This window comes from Telopea speciosissima, chromosome 7 (genome assembly GCF_018873765.1).
Source record: "Telopea speciosissima isolate NSW1024214 ecotype Mountain lineage chromosome 7, Tspe_v1, whole genome shotgun sequence".
In the NCBI taxonomy this organism is placed as follows: Eukaryota; Viridiplantae; Streptophyta; class Magnoliopsida; order Proteales; family Proteaceae; genus Telopea; species Telopea speciosissima.
This window is the reverse complement of record NC_057922.1, coordinates 66,168,762-66,188,868: the sequence shown is the minus strand read 5'-3', so window position 1 is coordinate 66,188,868 and position 20,107 is coordinate 66,168,762. Positions and strand designations below refer to the sequence as shown.

The window sequence follows — 20,107 nt, the reverse complement described above, 5'->3', positions numbered from 1 at the left end:
CAATTCAGTTATATGATACAATCAAAACAGGGTTGTTTTACCTTTTTTCTCTTTTTTTTTTTTTTTTTCTTCTTTTTTTTTTTTAATCTTTCATGATAGATTGACTAAATGTTCACTTTGCAAGGAAACGAAGGCATCCGTGCAGGTAGTTCAAGGCTGAGGTCAAGCTATGGGCACAAGGAGGTGTTTGTGCAATTGAGATACATAATTGATGTTAGAATTTTGTTATTCTGTAATTTCCAATTGAAACTTTGAAAGATGGTTAATGTCATATGGTTTGGGATGTTATGTAAATTTAGGATTTTTATGGTTGGATGTGCCAATGAATGATTTAAAATTTCAATTGGAATGCAAAGAAAACATTTCAAACTAATAAAATGGTTTAAGAGAAGAGGCATAAATGCATGATCCGGGAGAATATCCAATGTAACAGATATATAGGAAAAATTAGCTTATAGGTTTTGATAAAATAATTAACAATGACCATTATAATATATTAAATTAATAAGTATATATTTGGTAAATCTTGTCTACCATTTTCCACATTCATAATATCTGATTCATTTCAAAATAAAAAATACTATTATTTTTATTCCAATAATATAAAAATAAAAAATAAGATAATAAGGGTTAGAGAAGACCGAAAAGACAACTTAACTACTCTAGAATCTAAAGTCGTGTGGATATTATATATAGGGAAAAGGTTGGGTATGCTAGCGATATACCGTATGTTTACTTAGAGGGGTAAGTGAGTCATTTCAAAGGGAAAAAAATAGAGAGATAGACACATAAGGTACTAGCATACGATACACCACTAGCATAACCATTCCTCTCCCATATATAAAGAACAATTGTAATAAAATTCTTGGAATAGAACCGTTGAAATAGAGTCATTGGACAAGCTCATATCATCAGTCTCCTCTGCATGAAAAAAAAAATCGTTCTCGAGTTTGAAGTTGTCATTTTCGTCCAAATCTTATGATCATGTTTCTTCAACTCATTCTCTACCTCTCAGTATGTTGTTCAGGAATCAAAATTTATTTTGATATCAAGTTCATATGATTCAAAATAAAATAAAAATATATATAAATTAGAAAGTAAAGAGGAAAAAATATACCTCCAAAACAAATAGTATCATTTAGCTAGATATTTTTAGTACCGAAAAAAAATAATTAAAACATAATAAATCTGAAATTATTGGTATTATTCGGTTATTCCACACACTAAATTGATTCCAATTGGAGAATGTATAGAGTTTACATGAAGAGATCAGCTCATTGGACTTATACAAGGTAGGCTTACAAGAAATATTGGCTTTTCAAAAATACAAAGATTCAGAACTTGTAACATGAGAGAGAGAGAGTGTGTCTGTGTAACGTTCAATAAAACACTACCAAGAGTATATCTTCAAAAGGAACTATTGGAATATTCTATCGGATCTCATGATATCTTAGAGCACAATGATACTTGTTCTTTCCCATGCTATATCTACATATCCAGTCAACATTAAGGACAAGATTCAATCAAGAATTAACTTACATGCACAGATGGATGTATTTCCGCTATTGTTAGGCATGGCATATTGCCATGGAATCCTCGGGGATTCCGATGGGATGCCGATTGGATGCTGGGAGCGTTTTCCTATTCCCTAAAGGGACATATTTGTAAAAGCAAAAGGACATGTATCATCATAGATTTAGTTCATAATATCAGTGACGGTGATCCGATCGATTGTATCAACCCAACTCCATATCAAAATATTACGCAAGAGACTGTTGTCTTGTCATGTGGCATTTACATCATATCGGGGACAATGAAAGCACGTGAAAGAATATCAATATAGATGTGATTTTTCATTTCATAAGAAGGTAGGGTGATATTTTCCCACGCGTCTCCGTTGATGGGCAGGAACCATACATAGTATCACCAAATCGTCGAGGAAATGTTCCCACACTGGTAAGTGGTTCAGATTGTAATCGTCATTTACTGCAAACAGCCAATGATAATATGCCACGTGACATGGGTAGGAAAAGGTTAGGACTTAGAGTAGAGAACGGACAGGCACCCAACTGTCGTCACTGTTATTGTGGACGAGAGAGAGAGAAAAGGATTCGTGGTCCAGGGCACGGATTGTTTTAAGCCTTACACAATCGGACCCACAACATCAAAGCTCGCTACGTAGCATCACATATCCCAGACACCAAAGCCAACCTCGCCTTCAAGATTTTGATATCAGATTGTTTTTCTCTCCCTAGTTTTATACCACTGATCTAGTAATGGTACCGGCCATGGCCAACCCGATCCCGATACCTTAATCCATGATCCCAATCATGGATATAATAATATTCTAAGCATTTAGGTCTTTTTTCTTCCTGTACAAGATTTGAGAGCTGGATCAGCTAGAATCGGGATCGGATTGACGAGTTAATCACAATTCTTAGCCTGATATAAGCAAGATTTAGAAACCACGAATCGAGATTCAATCGGTCGAGCCAATTCAGATCTGGATCGGATCAGAATCGGTGGAAATAGGAACAAAGACCCTTAAAGCCTAGTTTTCGTAAAGGATCAATCCGATCCAGAACAGCCTCAGCCAATTCGGATCCGGATTAGCCTCAATCCGATCCGAATTCTCAACCCCCTGGTTACAAGAGCAAGACAGAGACCACCCATTTTGTTTTTGTGAAATTCGGCATAAGTTTTGGATCTACCCTAAGCATCTCTCTCGATTCCCAGCATCTCTAGCAGATTCCCCCAACCCAACCCCCTGAAGAAAATCCAACGATCCAGATCTTTCCCTTTTTCCCCATAAATTACAATATTCCCTCATTTCTCCAACAAACAAAGACAACAACAACACTACCACAGATAACAGAAGCAGGTGAATAAAAAACATAAAGAGGGAGAGAAGAAAGATAAGAGAAAATAAGCTCCTGAGTCCTTGTTGCTTGCTCTCTCGGGATCTCGCTCGCCGCCATGGACGTCTTTCAATCTCCTTTGGAAGCTCTTGCCTTCAACTACGTGAGCTTCGAATATTTAGCCAGCGTTCAGAGCTTCTTAACCTGTATCGCTATTGTTACCGCCGCTATCAGTTTCTGGAGAATCAGAGCCGTAAGCTCCAATTCCTTACATCGAACCAAATCATCCGGTGATTCTCCTTCTTCGTCCTTGGATGGTCGTTGTTGCTCTACTCCAAATCTGTCTTCTCCACCGATACAAGTAATCTCCACCTGGTCTGAGCCCGAATCAGAGAAGGAGAAGAAGGAAGAGGAGCCATTTCATCAAGAACAAACTTGCTCTGCTTTGGTTGGCGTTGGAGCCATCGAATATGATGACAAGGAAGACAACGGCAGGGTCATCAAAGAAAAGTTCACACTGTATTATCAAGGGGAAGAGGATAATACTATTCCTCCTATCGTCGGCAACGAAGACGGCGATGACTTTGATGTCGTCTGCCCTTTCAGGGAAGAGCTTTACTGCTCTGACGGGCGTTGGTCTTACGACGGAATTAGGATGATGAGGAGAGAGGGTGATTTGGGTTGGTACAGTTCTCAAGATTTAACGGTGTTTAACGGTAGCGTCGTTAGGTTGTGGGACTGTCATAGACGGAGATGCTCATCGCCGTCCGGTTACTTCCTGGCTCTATGATTTAATGATTAGAGAGAGATTTGATGAGAAAAGGGAGGGGGGGTAATTAATCCAGTAATTGTAAATACTTATTTTTGTAAGGTTGAAATGTTCGATTTCATTTCGAATATAGATTTTTATTTACTTCCTTAATCTCTCTTTCTCTAGAACTTGTATGATCACGACCGTCCGATTGACTTGATCATCACCACATAAAGTAGGCCATGGGTCTGTACATGATCACTGGTGTGGATACTACTGTGTTACATTCATTAATTTAACCCGTGAACGGTGAGTGGTGAGTGGTGAGTGGGTCCATCAATTAATTAAGATTTAAGAACAAATTGGGGTCCACAACTTATTAAAAAAATGGGGCCCACAGTCTACTCCACTACTCCAGTAGTACCAGGAACTAACTGGTGGCGGCTATATCACTACTACAATTACAAGCAATGACAGCATAGCGACTTGCAGCACGTCATTGCTAACAGGCGTTGGGTTAACAACTCTCCCGGGACCCCCAGAAAGGGCCCACTTAAAATTTTTTTCTTCTTATTTTAAGGGCAGAGAACATTGGGAAGCACACCAAATGAGCAGGGCTTAAAAACCTGGAATCCGGCCGGACTCGAATCGGTCCCGACAGTTAAAATCACGGTTTTAGTAATCAGTCATATTTTTTTCATTTTTTTTAATATTTTTGCCCTTGTCTATATGGATCCACCGATACCGATACAAATTGGTCAATCCGGCTGAGCGAATACCATCCTCAAACCATGGTCAGAATATATAAGGTGAAAATTGTCTAACAAAATCCCTAAACCTAAGGCTGTGTTTGTTATGCATTCTTGGAATGCATTATACCAATATGACAATAGCACCTACGCCGCATTCCAATAATGCATACCAAACACAGCTTTAATTTAGAGTCATTCAAGAATTTAAGGTTCTGGAAAGTTGTATGGGTCCTCGAAAACCCACATTTCTTTTACTCAATATTTGTCAATACTTGAGGGTACGTGTTCAAATCCTCCCCGCCATTGGATAATGAGTGATTAGAAAAAAATTAGAGCTGAAAAGGATTTTTATTATTCACTCATGCATATAAAACCCTTTTTATTTGGAACTGTGGTCTAAATTTTGCATGGCTGGAATCTTTCTTCAACTTGATTTTTAATCCCTTATTTGAATCCGTATCAGCTTCCCAAATTTGGCGTGCAAATTTCATAGATGATTTTGTGAAACATGTGTTCTTTTTCTTCTACAAATGCCTTTACAAACCCACTTAATGACACCATGGAAAGATATTTATGAAAACAAAAAGACACATGTTCCTTGTATTTGCAACTTCTTTTTGTCCTCTCAGAATTTCAAATTACTCAAAAAACTATACGTTAATCCTTGTTTTTTATAACACTGAGCAAAATAAAACTAGACTAAAATCTAAAAGTTGGCATATAAGAAGATAATATTGGGGCCTACTTGTCATTAAAATTTAGGCTTCTCTAACTATTTCTAAAAATCACAAAACAAATTTGAACCATCCATTTTTATGCTTTCTTTAATTTAAATTGTCTACTTCCACTTAGAGTTGGAGAATGCAAAGTAATTTCTAGAGTACTGCACACATGCTAATGAGCGCATTTATGTGTGAAATCTTAGGGCCATAGAGCATGCATTTTTATACTTGGAACGGAGTTACTCGAGGTTTTTATTTGTATTTTTAGATTTTTGGTGAATTCTTGTGAAAATGGAACAAATGATGCTAAGGAAACATTTTTAAGCTGTTTAGTGGTGTTTGGCAGTAGCCGGCAGCGCCCAGGAGTCGAGAAAATCAAGTTTGGATTAAGCACTGAAAGAATCATGTCAATCAGTCAAATTTGAATGTGAGTATAGTGGACCCTTTAGCATAATTTTGAGCTGTTAATAGTATGGATGCGTAGCTCGTCAAGTCAGCTTCGCAACGATTCAAACGGCACTTGATTCCAAGTTGAAACGAAGAAGTTATGACCGTTTTCGTAACGACGCGCAAAAAAGGCATGCCACTGTTTTCAATTTTTATGACAGGAGTTTGTTTGTAATTATCGAAAATCGGATGGGGACAAAGTGAAGCAGAAGTTTGGATTTGAGAGATCATAGCGCAATTATCAGATGTTATCTTTTCTGTTAGTCGAAAGATTCTATTTGGAAGGCTCTGGAGCAGTCCAACTTCAACTTGAGATATCTTGGGCTCCCGAACTCCAAATTGAACGAAATTTGTGTCTATTTTGGGTGATTTTTCGTAAGGAACGCAATAGTGAGGCTTATATAAGCATCACATGCTCCATGTTTTTTAAAAGACAAAATGAAAATTTAATTAATTCTTGAAGGGAATCCTAGTCATCACCCTCACTCTCTCTCCCCTCCAAATTTCCAAGGGGCATTATAGGAATTTTACTTTGGATAGATTTCTTTTGAAAAAATATTCTCTCATCCATGGAAGGTTGAAAGTCAAAGATGTCTTGATCTCATTGCTTGGAGAAGACACCTACAAAGAAAAGGAAGCACAAGTTTAGAATTAGAAAGTTACTTTTTGAAAAATAGAAGATTTATGTAGCTAGGATTTTTATCTCTCTTAGTTTCTATTTTTCTCTTTTTTCTTGGGATTCAAGTAATTTAAAGGAGGAAAAAGAAGAGAATATTCTCTTCTCTTAGGGAATATTTCTCCTACCTCCTCTGTCTTCTCCCTTCTCCTCTCCTTCCCCCTATAAATACTCTTTGCCCTTTGGGTTGTAACTAGTTAATTTTTAGTTAGTTTTTAGTTAGTTCTAGATCAATTTTTATGCAATTTTAGTTCAATAATTAGTGAAATTTCTCTCTTCTTCTTCTATATTTTTGGCTTTCTAAGTTTCTAGTTTGATTTATGAGTTTAGTTCAATGGTTGTAATAGGTTTAATTCAAGCTTTAATTTAATTATGTCTGCAATATGGTTGTAATCCTTTAATTCTAGTTTAGTTTTAAAGCTTTCTAGTCTAGGCTTCTAATCCTTGTGAGAAGAATTAGAGACTTGGAAGAAGAAGCCATGCAAGGATTATTCAAGTGTTCAAGCTTCTTCAATTTCATTCATGCAAGGCCTAATTAATTCATGAAAAAATTATGAGATTATCTACTATTGGGTTTTGATTTACAAAACTAACCATCCACAGTTTATGTTTACAGAATTAGTCAAACTAGGTTGGGTATTACAAAAATGTTCAAAACAGTGGCTACCCTCACCCACAAACATTTATTGACATTTTAACCCTTTCCTCTTCCTCCCCTCGATCATTGTGTCCACTGTATACTAGATTCCCCAAGCGTCTTCTTCAAAAAAAATAAATAAATAAAACCACCGCCAAGGCTGTGGTGATCGTTGGTGAGACGGCCGACGGTTTGGGGACGTGAGAATTGAGTCGGAGTAACCATCTTCTTCTTGGTCCTTATGAGGTTGCCTTCCATTACCATCCAAGACCATCTTCTTCTTGGTCCTTATCGGAGGAGATTTCTCAGACGACGCAGACGATGACCATGAGTGTGCAGCGATGGTCTGAATTGACGGCAAAGCAGTGGTGATTCTGTCCTACTATTGCACCCTACTATTGCTGCCTTCTTGTTGCTACCATGCCGTTGTAAGCCTCCATTGTAGCATCAGTCGCTGGCCTTCGCACCCTGCCCTATCCATCACTCTACGTATCATCCGCAACACCTCTCTATAGCCCTGCAATCACATCCATTCAACTTGTGCATCGCCCGCGGTTCCATAAAACTTTGTTCTATGTAATCTCTGTTCTAGTGAGTGATAAGTTTCGTCCATCATTAACTGATTTAATCATGGTATTATTGTAAATTGGAACAGTCAGAGGTGTGGTTGCAGGTGCTCAGATTGGGACAGGGTTTGCAGAGGAGGTGATGAGGCTTGGGAAGGATACAGATGTTTGGATGGTGTTGCAGAGGAGGATGTGTTAAGTTCTAGGAGAGGACTTGGTTCCGATCTGAGACTGGGTGCGAAGGGAGGATATACCGGTTGAACCTGTCGTGGGACAACCACCGTCGAAAAATGTCATTTCAGGGGAGTAGCGGCAGTGGAGTGTTGTTGCAGCGGAGGGTGTGGTTGCAACGGAGGGTGGGATTCCAGCAAGAAGAAGGGGATAGGGAAGGGTGGGTGGTAGGAAGAAGAAAAAGAGGAAGTGGGGTAGGAGCGGGTGATGGTGAGTCGGTACTAGGGTGCAATTGAGGGTGGTAGTGTGTGGGCAGTGGGTACCGGAGGATGACAGATGAGGTGATAAGGGGAAGAAGAAGAAAGAGGAGGAGGAGGGGGGTAAAACTGTCAAAATAGGTCTTTATTTGACAGAAGAACACTATTTTGGTTACTTTTGTAAACCCAAAGTCAAAACAATATATTTTTGTTAACTGAAACATTGGGTGGTTAGTTTTGTAAGGATAAACCTGATTTTGTCTAATCAAGTAATTTTTCCTTAATTCATGCACTTTCAACTTTGGTAAAAGGGAGTATTAGTTCTTATTTTTTTATTTTTCTTCTTCTTCTTCTTCGTAATCTCTTTCTTCTTCCATTGTTTTTATTTTAATCACACTCTCATCCCCTCTAATCCCTCCATTCTATTAGGAATTTTAATTTTTCATTATTTTTATTTTATTCTCATTCTCTACCTCTCTAAATTCTTCCATGCTTTTGAATTTTATTTTATTGTTTATCATCATCATCATGCATTAAGTTAAACATCTTAATTTAATTACTTTTGTTTTATTTTTCAGATTTGGTAACGCTATTTCAAGTGTAATATCAACTTCAATCCGGTTCAAGCTTCAATTAGTTAGTTCTATTTCTTTGATTTCTATTTTTTGATTGTGTGGTTGTGGCAATTTAATTCCTCCAATTTCGTCAATCCGCGTTAAATGCAACATAGGTTAGATGGATGTGTGGTAGGACATAAATGCTTGTGAGTGAGGATCCGTTAATTTAATTCAACAATTTAATTAATTTGGTTCACTTTGCATTGCTTTAAAGTGAGTAAATAGACTGGCGTACATCTCCTTGAGTTCGACCCGTAGCTACGATTGATCCGTATGCTTACGGTTATTATTTCTTGCAAACACATGCATAGATATGCACAAGATGTGTGTCAATACAAAAGGGAGTATTTTATTGAAGGAACAATGTTCTCTGTGCCACAGCGCAGCCTGCGCCCAAGCACATGGGCAGCCTATGCAGGGGGTAGGGTGGTCATTGCACCCACCCCATGTGCCTGGGCGCAGGCTGCGCTGCGACACAGAGAACAGTGCCCCTTGATTGAATTAGACTGTAAAATTTGGCAAATGAATAATCTAGACCATGTCCTCTCTATCTAATGGTTGAAATGGACATCTTCTGTTCGCATGGCAAAATAAATATTTTTTTGATATTTAGGAAAAAACCACCTTATTGGATAATATCCAAACACAATAATATAAATTAAGGTACCTGAGCATTACACATGGAAACAAACTGGGGAAATGAAAGGAAAAAGGATGTTGGCAGTGTTCAATAGTTATAGTCCGTGCATCACCTCCAAATTTTCAAGTTTGTATCAACTTGTCCAACAACCAGGGTTCAAGATATTGGTATCGTATCGGTCCTATCGGTATCACTGTTACTTGATACCGATATGATACTGGTACCGATGCGATGTATTGGTCTGTAATTAGGTCAAAATGGTTTGAGAAGTGATTTGTTTTTTCTCAAACAATGAGGGCAAAACTGTTCGATATAGATTGTACTTGCAATTAGGATCGATCTCGGTACCAGTATCCTAGTATCAGAGGGGGGTGAATGTTCACGTACGTGAGCGTACGTGAACAACTCACAGCCGTTCAGATGAAACATTCTCATAGAATAGATTCCATCTGAACGACTGTATGTGGTTCACATATGCTCACGTACGTGAACATTCCCTGCACTCCCAGTATCGATCCCAACCGCTACAGATCCCAATATCATGATTTAAATTGTTGGCAATAACTCACCAGCTGCCAAGCATGATAGTTTCCATAAGATGGAAAATAATTGGCACAAGAGGGTGAACTTCATATACTTTTTTAGTTTCCAAGTATTCCTTCATTCATAATGAATATATTATGAAGGAAGACTACCAACGTCGTGCAGCGCATGCCACTCTTGTGCTCAGATACTGGGGTATGGGTAATGACTGCTACACCTCTTAGAAAGATGGAAATGACTAGGAGTGCAACGGTCATTTCGTGTGCCCCTGTGTCTAACTGCAACGGTAGTGTGCATATATATATATATAGTACTATTATATAAAAGCACGTTGTGGCAAATCTTTCAGTTACCTATTATACCCTTCAGTCTTATCTAAAATTCCATTCTTCAATTCTTAATCTTTATGTCATTCTTTCTTATAATTTCATAGTTTTAGGTACCCTTAGTATTAATTATTGTTTTTAATTAGTGGCAAATCTTTCAGTTACCTATTCTACCCTGCATTCGTATCTAAAATTGCATCCTTCAAATCTTAGTCTTTATGTTATTCTTTCTTATAATTTCATAATCTTAAGTACCCTTAATATTAATTATTGTTTTTAATTAATATTAATATTAGTAATATTTATTATTATTTAAAGCAAATCTTTCAATTACCTCTTTTATCCTTCATTCTTATCTAAAATTCTAATTTTCTATTCTTAATCTATAGGTCACTCGTTTTTATAATTTCATAATCTTAGGTACCCTTAGTATTAATTATTGTTTTTAATTAGTGGCAAATCTTTCAGTTACCTATTCTAACCTTCATTCTTATCTAAAACTTCATTCTTCAAATCTTAATCTTTATGTCATTCTTTCTTATAATTTCATAATCTTAGGTACCCTTAGTATTAATTACTATTTTTAATAATATTTATTATTATTTAAAGCAAATCTTTCAATTACCTCTTTTATCCTTCATTCTTATTTAAAATTCCAATTTTCTATTCTTAATCTATAGGTCATTTCTTTTTATAATTTCTTAATCTTGGGTACCCTTAGTATTAATAATTATTTTTAACTAATAATATTTATTATTATTTAAATTTAAAAATTGTTCGTTTTCTCCAAAGAGAAAATTTACCGATTCATTTTCCGTGAAGAAAACCAAGTACTCATTTCATTCCTCCCTAAACTGTTTGATTTCTTCTTTAACTAGTGTTTATTGTTTATCTCCAGCCCCCTCTCTCTACGGAACACACATTCCAAAATCTAGAAGACATGTCCATTCATTCCCTGTTTCTTTGGAAACCATTCAAGATCCTGTTTGAGATGTCGGAGCTCTCTGCAGAGTAAACCAGCAAGAAGGTTTTCTGGTTTCGGTTATCTGTCCGAGAACTTGGAGCTTTCTTGTAAGGGAAATCACAGTATCTCCTACCGAGAACATCCCGCCGGAGACATCTCCAATCGGATTTACAACTCTGCTACAACCGGAATCGCTCAACATGTGAGTCCTTACCTATTCCTCTATTTCTTGGTATGACTCTACCCCTTAACAGGTGAGTCCTTACATTTTCCTCTGTCTCTTGGTGATGCATGACCCTACCCCTTAAAGATTCCCTAATCAGTTCCCTCAAAGCATGCCCACATCTCCATTGATTTTACTATTAACCTCCTCCAAGCATGCCCCTAACCACAATTGACCTGGGTAGATTGATCAAATTATTTTTCGGTCATTTTGATTTTATGTTCTTCATGTTTGTTTTGATCTCACAATTGTCTGTGTTCTTTCTTCTACTCATTGGTTAGTTCAGACTCTCATGAAAACTTAAATAATAGTACCAAATACAGTAAATATGAAGGGTTCTAGGTACTACTTCTTAGTTTATTCTTCTTGTAGAACAATGTTTAATTTGGATTTGGAATTAGCCCTGATCAAACCTTCAAGGTCATTGGCATTGCGAGAAGGAAAAGTCTTGATGGGTACAGAGGAGAAGTATGAACGATGCACGCCCATGTCGTCACCATGGCCAGCCAAATCAGCTCATCTATACATGAATCTGATATATTGGTTCCTTGTCTTTCCAAGGAATCTTGTGGGTGCTTTGATACACCTGCTTAGCTTGCTTTGTTTGCTTGGTTTGTTATCCATTTCTCATTTGCAGGTGAGTAGAAAACAGAGTTGATATGATCCCTATATAACTTGTTTAATTGTGTTTTTTTTAAGTCAACAGTTTAATTTTGATTATACATTATTCATTGTACTAGATACAGAAAATTAAAATTCATGGTTTCAAAATTGAAAAAAAATGAGAGAAAAAGTATATCTAAAACTATATCTATCTCTGTAGTCTGTATCACTGTTTACAACATAACAAAGGTATCTCTACTTAGAATCCACACGTACGTATGGTCACACATGCATTCTTACTAGTATATATATATATAGGGAGAAAGTTCTCTGTCCGGGAGTGTGGCCTACACCATCACTCCCATGAGTCTATCTCTCTCCTCCTCATATGAAAAGACACCTCTGCCCCTTGTTTTGAGGAGGAGAGAGATAGACACATGGGAATGCTAGCGCAGGCCACCAAACAGAAAACTACTTCCCATATATATATATATATTCAACCACATAATCTGACCCTTTGATTGAACCTAAAAAGATATTTCAGACCTTCATTAGTAAGGAAATAAGAATTAATGATGAGATACATATTGTTTCAGGAGTTCAATCATAATGTCAAATCACCATGATCCCTAGGTGAAGAAAAAAACTTTCTCCATCACATACATTGTAGGACTTAGTTTTTTCTTAAGCCATAGTAAAGAGAAATCTTTTTTATTTTTTTTATTTTTAGACTAATATAGTGAAGAGTAATCTTGACCACAACTTTCAAATGTGGAGGGATTATGTTCGTAAATAAGGGGATGTTTAAGACCCTAGGGTAGTGTCTGAACCCTTCCCGCACAATGTAGGAAAACTCTGTCCTACATTGTAATAACCGAAGGGGGGGGGGGGTGAATAGTAAGGCTATTAAGTAATCTTTTCCACCTTTTGTTGTGTTTGTGGGGTTGTGGGTTGTGGGTCGGAAACCGCCAATAAAAGTTTAAAACTTGAAGGCAGCAATAACAGATGACAAGTAGGGTTGCTGCGATATTAGTTGTCATTCCAAAAATGGGGACATGGTCCTTGAGTTACATGTTCCAAAAAGTTGTGACCAAAAGAGGCCCAGTGGGCCGTTACTTATTTAATGCCTCCAGCTTAGCTCATTTACGTTTCGAATCAATATCCATTATCAAGGCCCAAAACCTAACTACTTGGAGGATCTACCTCCATGTTATACAATTCAATGCCTCCAACACCTTATACATACATCTATATTTATGAATGATTGAATTCTAAAGAATTCTCTTCTTTCCAGATTTTCCTAATAAGGGAAGACCATGATTAAAAAAATCTGGAATCAGTATTTAGATTGGTCTCGATTGATTCTGATCTTAAAAAATAACCCTAACTACCTAGAATACGTCGATCTTGAGATCCATCGATCCAGAGGGATCCGGATCCAGATTCCGGATCTATATAGAATGATTGAAAATTCTGAAGAACTCTCCTCTGTACAGGTTTGCCCTGGGGAGGACGTTACCAAAGCAAAGGTCTTTGTCCAACTTTTTTTATATATATAAATAAGGAAAAAGAGTGAGGGGACAAAGAGATAATATGAAACAAAATAAAGGCGGAGGAGGTGGCAACTGGCAATGGAACTGTGGCTGGTTTTTGTAATACACTTGCTTAATTTGCTTTACCAACCAACCATAATCCTACATACTTTGATGTTAATTACTACTACATATCATCCTCTACTAAATTTTACTAATTTTAAAGGGTCTAAAATTATCACCTCTAGTACTGAGGCGGTGCTGTGCGCATCGTGCGGCGCAGCACCACCCATGTGTGCACGGTGGGAGTACTGAGGCGGTGCTTTGAGCATCGTGCGGCGCAGCACCACCCATGTGTGCACAGTGGGCTCCACCGTGCACACATGGGTGGTGCTGCGCCACACGATGCACACAACACCCCCCCTGTACTGGGGGCGATAAGGACCCCTATATTTAGATAGGGAAAAAGATCTGTACCCAGGAATGTGACCAACATCAGCACTCCCATGAGTCTATCTCTCTCCTTTTTCATATGAAAAAACAACTCTTGCCCCTTGTTTTGAGGAGGAGAAAGATAGACCCATGAGAGTGCTAGTGTAGAAAAAACTACTTCCCATCTAGATAAGAAAAAAATATGTTTTTAGCATTTACTTTCGAGATGCATATTTGTTTTTTTTTTTTTGGGATAAAGACTTTCGAAATGCATATACGGTGCATGAAATGGACATCTTCAAAACATTTGAGTACAACTAATTAAGGCTCACTTTAGTACGACTTCGAGCATTATTTCAAAGGATGATTTCAATTTTAGAAGGTGTTACTATAATTTATACTTTGATTTCTTGAAATTGAAATCAATTTCAATAGCAATCTTAAAATAACTACAAATTTATTTCATCTATTTCGAAAGAAATCCATTTCAAAATGCACATTATAGATATTTAGATCATGTAAACAGTAAACAGCCACATTGGTTATTATACTTGAGTCTCTTTTTTTTTCCTTCATTTTGGAGAAACTCTTCATTCTTTGGTGTTTGCATGAGAATCAACTGCAATCTTACAAAGATCATTGGATCATTGTTTGTGATAAACTTATAATGTTAGAAAAGCAAGAATGATCGATCCTGATTCTCGATATAGATCAGTTCGATTCAAACTGTAATGACCCAATAAAGGGGTAAAGTCACTTTTGGTTATATGCTATAGTATTGGCCAAAAAATAATAAAGTTGGTCAAAAACAGAAAAAAATATAAATATTTAAATTTTTTGTTTGTGAAATATTGCATAAAATACAACTAAAAATCCGAAATTACAATAAATGTGTAAAGTTTTTAAATTAAATTTATAAAATTCAGAAAAAATTAAATATATTAAGTGACAAAAATACTCAAAAAATATGATTTTTTTAGTAATAAGTAAATATTAAAATTAATGAATCCCCCATTCCGATTTACTGGTGCCCTCCATTTAATTCAGTAAAACTTAATGTGGATGATGCTTGCAAAGGGAATCTTAGGTTAGGGGGAGGTGGTGAAAATATTAGAGACAAGGATGATAGAATTCTTGTCATCTTTAAGAATTTCTATGATGAGTGTACTAATTCTGTGGCAGAATTAAGAGCGCTCAAAGATGCTTTGAGATTGTGTGCTACTTTGGGCTTGTTAGATTTCTATATTAACTCTTTTTCAGTTATCACTGGGAAACTTGTTTTTGAAAAGGTTTGCAATCTTTAGAGTTGCTAGTATTAGTTTTAGGAAGTTCTATCTCTTTGCGGATATCTTCGAACTTGTATCTCCTTCTCATTTAGGGAGAGTAATAGAGAAGCGGAATTATTAGTTAATTTGGCTTGTGAAATAACCAACAACTCTATTTTCTATATGGAGCAGGAGGTTCCTTCAGAGATTCGTCACATCACTCGGGAGGACAAAGTAGGTTTACCAGTGTTTAAGGTAATCGTAATTGCTTTTGGCATTGATTGTAAGGGTTTCAGGGTTTGAGCTTGAGAGTGTTTATCTTCTCCTGGGTTGGATAAGGCGGGTTAAGTCTCTCCTTGTTCTGTTTTTCCACAATCATTAATATAATGTAAGGGGTTCCCTGTGTCCAAAATAATATTCAGAGTACAAAAAAAAATAAAAATTTAAACATTTTGATTGAAATTATGTAGATGAGTAAAAATTGATATGTATGGACGGGATCATCATTTTTGGTATCGGTATCGGCATTTCGTATCAGGCACAAAATTCTTACCAACAAAAAACAAAGGGAGTATCAGTCACAAATTTTGAAAAACAAAACCTTTTCCCATTTTTGTTTTTCAATTATATCGGTTTTGGGCACCAGTGATACCGATACCTAAATTAAATCCATGTATTTAGCAGCTTTTTGCTCGTGGAATTGTACAGTAGTAGCAGGTTTTGCTTGTGGAATATCAAACACAGACTGTCAGTATGGACCCGGAGTCTAGTCATCGCTCGTACCCCGAGTCTCCTTTGTAGCAGATCTGAACTCATTCGTATCCGAAGGTAGTGTGTAATGGGAAACAAATTTACTTTTACAGTAGTAATGCCCACTGCGTCTCAGTCCCATGGCATTCTCTGTAATTCTTGAGATTAAGTTTCAGGACAAGCTACCTACTAACCTACCTATCTAAACTCATGTTACATACAAACATATTCATCATTATTACTCAACTAACTATTCCAGTTCCAGTGACTCTCTCAACTCTCATTACCCACCTAATCCCTATATATATATATATATATATAGCGGCAGAGCACAACTAGTTCATTACTGACTCCACCACCAACCAACCATTGCAACTCTTTCAATTTCACTCTCTCTCTCTCAGAGTCTCTGTCAGTCTCTTCTACTTCCTACTTCCTAGTTTAGATTTTAGAACTTAGAAGAACTCCAAAGCCAAAACATGAAAAGCTGGGTCCCTACCTCCTCCTTCTTCTTCTTCCTCCTTTACGTTTCCAGTGCAGCAGCAGACTTGCGTCATTCTACTACTGCAGGAAGTTCAGGGAAGTCCGGTTCATCGGAAGATCTGGTCCGGAACTCATGCATACATGCCAGCTACCCAGATCTATGCCTTCGAACACTCTCCACCTACGGTGCCCAGGCCAAGACCCCGAACGATCTGGCCCAAGCCGCCGTCAACGTGAGCCTCTCCCGTGCCCGAAAGGTCTCCCAGTATCTATCTCGACTGGCGACTAGTTTGGGTGGTGAGGGTAGCAATAAGAAGCAACGACTTGCTGTGACTGACTGTGTCGACCAACTGTCCGACTCGGTGGACGAGTTGAGTAAGACTCTGTCGGAGCTCCGGGACTTGCGTGACCGGAGCGGAAAGTTCCGGATGCACATGAGTAACGCGGAAACGTGGGTGAGTGCTGCACTCACCAACGAGGACACGTGTCTTGACGGGTTTCAGGATGTGGGTGGGTCCAGTGGGACTGGGAAGAATGTGAAGTCAGATGTTAAGCGCAAGATGAGCAATGTCGCGAAGGTAACCAGTAATGCGCTCTACCTTATCAATCGCCTCGACGATGCTCGTGGCCGTTGATTAAATACGTGAATTGACGGCAATTGATGCCTGGTTACTTCTTAATCCTAGTTAAATATTAATTTGTATTTTGTGGATACTTTAAAAAGAATGCTATTAGTAATGTGTTTCTTACCGTGTGTGGTCCCTTTATTTTTGGGAACAAGTAACCTCTTGTCTCATAATAGTTCCTGATAGTTAATAAAGGATTCTATTTATATTTTCGTCAAAGAGGAAAGGAGAATTATAGAAAGCGAATAAGTAGTAGCACATGGGGTGGCAGAGGAGATATGAAACTAGCTGACGATTTCCTGAAGATTCATGTCTAACAATTTCAACCAAAAAAAAAAATAATAATAAAAAAATTCTAACATTAATAGTATAACTTAATTTCTTACCAATAATATATAAGTAAATTTACACATGCTTTCCTTGAGGTATTGATTAAATTACAGTTGCATCCATCTTTTGTTTTCACTATTCACACGTATCTCTTTTAGTTTTCTAAATATTTAATAAGTTAATTCAAACTGTTAATGATTCTCATTAATGACAAACGGTTTTGAGACCATTATTGATTATTATCTTTGGCATGGAAGAAATCAAAGAATCCATGAAGGTAATCATCTCTCTTATCAACACATCATCTACATAATCTAAAATGATGTTAAAGACCAGTTAGAAAATCTCACTCTCGAGTCCGGATCAACTACTCACATGGGAACGGATGAGGATAGATGTGACCCCATCATAGGGAATGGATCCCGCACCCTAGAGTGGGATGTTTGTAGATGGCCCAACGGTTAGGGACGTTTGTAGATCCTGGAACATTCATGCCATCTTCAAGCACCTTCTAGCCAATGGTGCTGCTGTTAGGAGCCCTCGTTAGGTCATTGGATTAGCTTAAACTAGGATGGTTCTCTTAGAGAAGGACAAGTGGGCCTTGTATGCGTAGCTAGAGACAGTAGCGGTCAAGTCATCTTTGCAATTGCAGCGGCTGTCTCATCAACCATGAGTTGGAGGCTTTCTTAATTGGTGTCAAAGAGCTGGTTATTAGAGGATATGATTATATGCATATCCGTTCCGATTCACGGAGTGCTATTGATTATATCAATAGGGACCAAGACAGCTCCTTGGCAATGCTGGTGGTTTATTGATTGTATTAGAAGAGATCTAGCCAGATTCAATGGGACCATTCTTAAGCACATCTAAATGGCATTCTAAAACTCAATAAAACCATGGACAAAATCCCTCCAACAACAAACACAAAGAGGTTGACGGTGTTGATGAGGTGAAGATGGAGCCGATGGGTGGGCCGGTGGGGGCGAGACGGGCGGAGATGGCATGTGGGAGTTATTAAGGGTAAAATTGGAAATTGACTCAGCTTAAGGTAGGATTGATCTAATAGATAGGGGTGTAAATGAATAGTCAAAATACGTTTCTGCATCCGTGTCCATATTTGTTTAGCACTATTCGAATCCGTCAGAAAGTTAAATGGATGCGGATACGAATAGACTATAGTTATCCGAAAAGTTATATTTACATGTAAACGAATAAAATATTCGATCCGTATCCGTGTTCGTATCCGTTTAATATTATCCGAATCCGTCCAATAGTTAATCGGATGCAGATGCGGATATAACACTATTCAAATCAAATCCAATCCGTTTACAGCCCTACTAATAGAGAACCTCAAATATCGCTTTTAAAAGATGAGATACCCAAAAAAATCTTTTTATAAAAGATTGGACAACCCATATGTAATTTACCTTTTTTATATATATCAAAATCTTAGGAGGGAAAATCGTTGGAGCTAACCCGATACAATCGATCCATATCGATGATGTAGTTTGAGGGGTGATGGATGCCCGATGCCAGGAACTAATCCGTGGTTGAGACCTGACTGGTAGTGGTGAGAAGTGAGTAAGGAATGATAGTTTTTGGGTCTACCCGGGTGAAAGTGGATCCGTCCGACAATCAATGTCACGTGACGTGAGACACCAAACCCTCAAGAACAGGGGTAGTTGTCCTATCAATTAGGAAGAGATTCAATCAGATGGATATGGTTAAATGCATTATTATTTGAGTGGTCGATAATGATGCGTCAGCCATGACAGCAAAAACAACAACATAAAAAAATTTGTGTCAGGCATGACCCACCTCCACCGGCTCATCTGTCACGTGCTCACCATAACCTCACCCCCCAGTGTTCAACGAGATCATCTGGAAAAATCTACCCAAAAAAAAGTCATTGGAAAATAACTACAGGCAGATTGCGTACCACACTTTCTAAAATTGGGCTCACGTACGAGAACGGCTCAGCGTTCAGATGGAATCCACTGGAATCCACTTCATATGGATCCCACCAATTTGGACCCTTTACTGTCGAGTTGTCCGGCAGGATTGGGCTGCCAAGACACAGTGAGGCATGCAATGTTCGCCTTACACTCACTTGGGCAAGGTGCTCTGCCAAGGGTAAGGCGGACATTGCGCTCCTCACCATGTCTTGGCAACCTTGTCCTGTCAGGCGGCTCGAAGATAAAGGATCTGAATCTGCGTCCCACAGGGTGGATTCCATCTCAATGGCTGAGCCGTTCTCATACATGAACGTGAACCTGACTCCACTTTTTATAGTTATTTGCTTTTTAAAGGAAAAGAAACGCTATCCGATAGTGTGGTTGTTATGTCTAGGCACATGATCACATGAATTTACCATTCAGCCCTCAGTGACATTAAAATTCTTATTTCAAGAGACCCCTTTACACGGACTTCCATTGACTCCACGCTGCTACAACTAGACAATGATCTCTTGCCCTTTTTTTGAGAAAAATAATTTGAAAGAGAGCATGGCCCCTATGTCCAAACACAGGAGGCCCGAAATGACCACCCAACCCCCATGAAAGGCAAAAATCTCACAACTTTGTCTCTTGAAGCAGTACAATATCAAGTTTTGGCTTCCTGATTGTCTATAGCACTCCCACGACCCCCTTATATTCCAAGAAATCAATTTCTTTTGATTACTTGTTTAGTAACGTATCTTCAAGGTTTAAAAACCTAGAATGGGGATCCGGATCAGCCTTGGAATCGACATATTCTAAGCATCTAGGGTTTGTCCATACAGGATCAACCCAAGGAGAATTTCCTATCCATAATTATAATGCTGCGTATGCGTAGTAGTAGTCGTAGTAGTGGTGGTGGTGGTGGTGGTGTTGTTGTTGTTGTTGTAGTGGTTGTAGTAGTAGTAGTAGTATCATCATTGTAGTGATGCAATGAAGTGA

The 20,107-nt window shown here is 38.0% G+C and overlaps 2 protein-coding genes across 2 annotated transcripts; both read left to right on the top strand.

Annotated features, from left to right (window-relative positions):
* Window positions 1-2,916: 2,916 nt before the first annotated feature.
* LOC122669129 lies at window positions 2,917-3,662 on the top strand. The gene has a single exon (XM_043865809.1). The coding sequence runs from the start codon at window positions 2,977-2,979 to the stop codon at window positions 3,646-3,648; it is 672 nt and encodes a 223-aa protein (XP_043721744.1). The 5' UTR covers window positions 2,917-2,976; the 3' UTR covers window positions 3,649-3,662.
* Window positions 3,663-16,207: 12,545 nt separating this feature from the next.
* LOC122669032 (pectinesterase inhibitor 3-like) lies at window positions 16,208-16,880 on the top strand. Its single transcript, XM_043865652.1, has one exon. The coding sequence runs from the start codon at window positions 16,212-16,214 to the stop codon at window positions 16,848-16,850; it is 639 nt and encodes a 212-aa protein (XP_043721587.1). The 5' UTR covers window positions 16,208-16,211; the 3' UTR covers window positions 16,851-16,880.
* The last annotated feature ends 3,227 nt before the right edge of the window (window positions 16,881-20,107 follow it).

What these genes read in the sequence shown, in the direction of transcription:
- LOC122669129 (XM_043865809.1), top strand. Translation starts at nt 2,977, where the DNA reads ATGGACGTCTTTCAATCTCCTTTGGAAGCTCTTGCCTTCAACTACGTG.
- LOC122669032 (XM_043865652.1), top strand. Translation starts at nt 16,212, where the DNA reads ATGAAAAGCTGGGTCCCTACCTCCTCCTTCTTCTTCTTCCTCCTTTAC.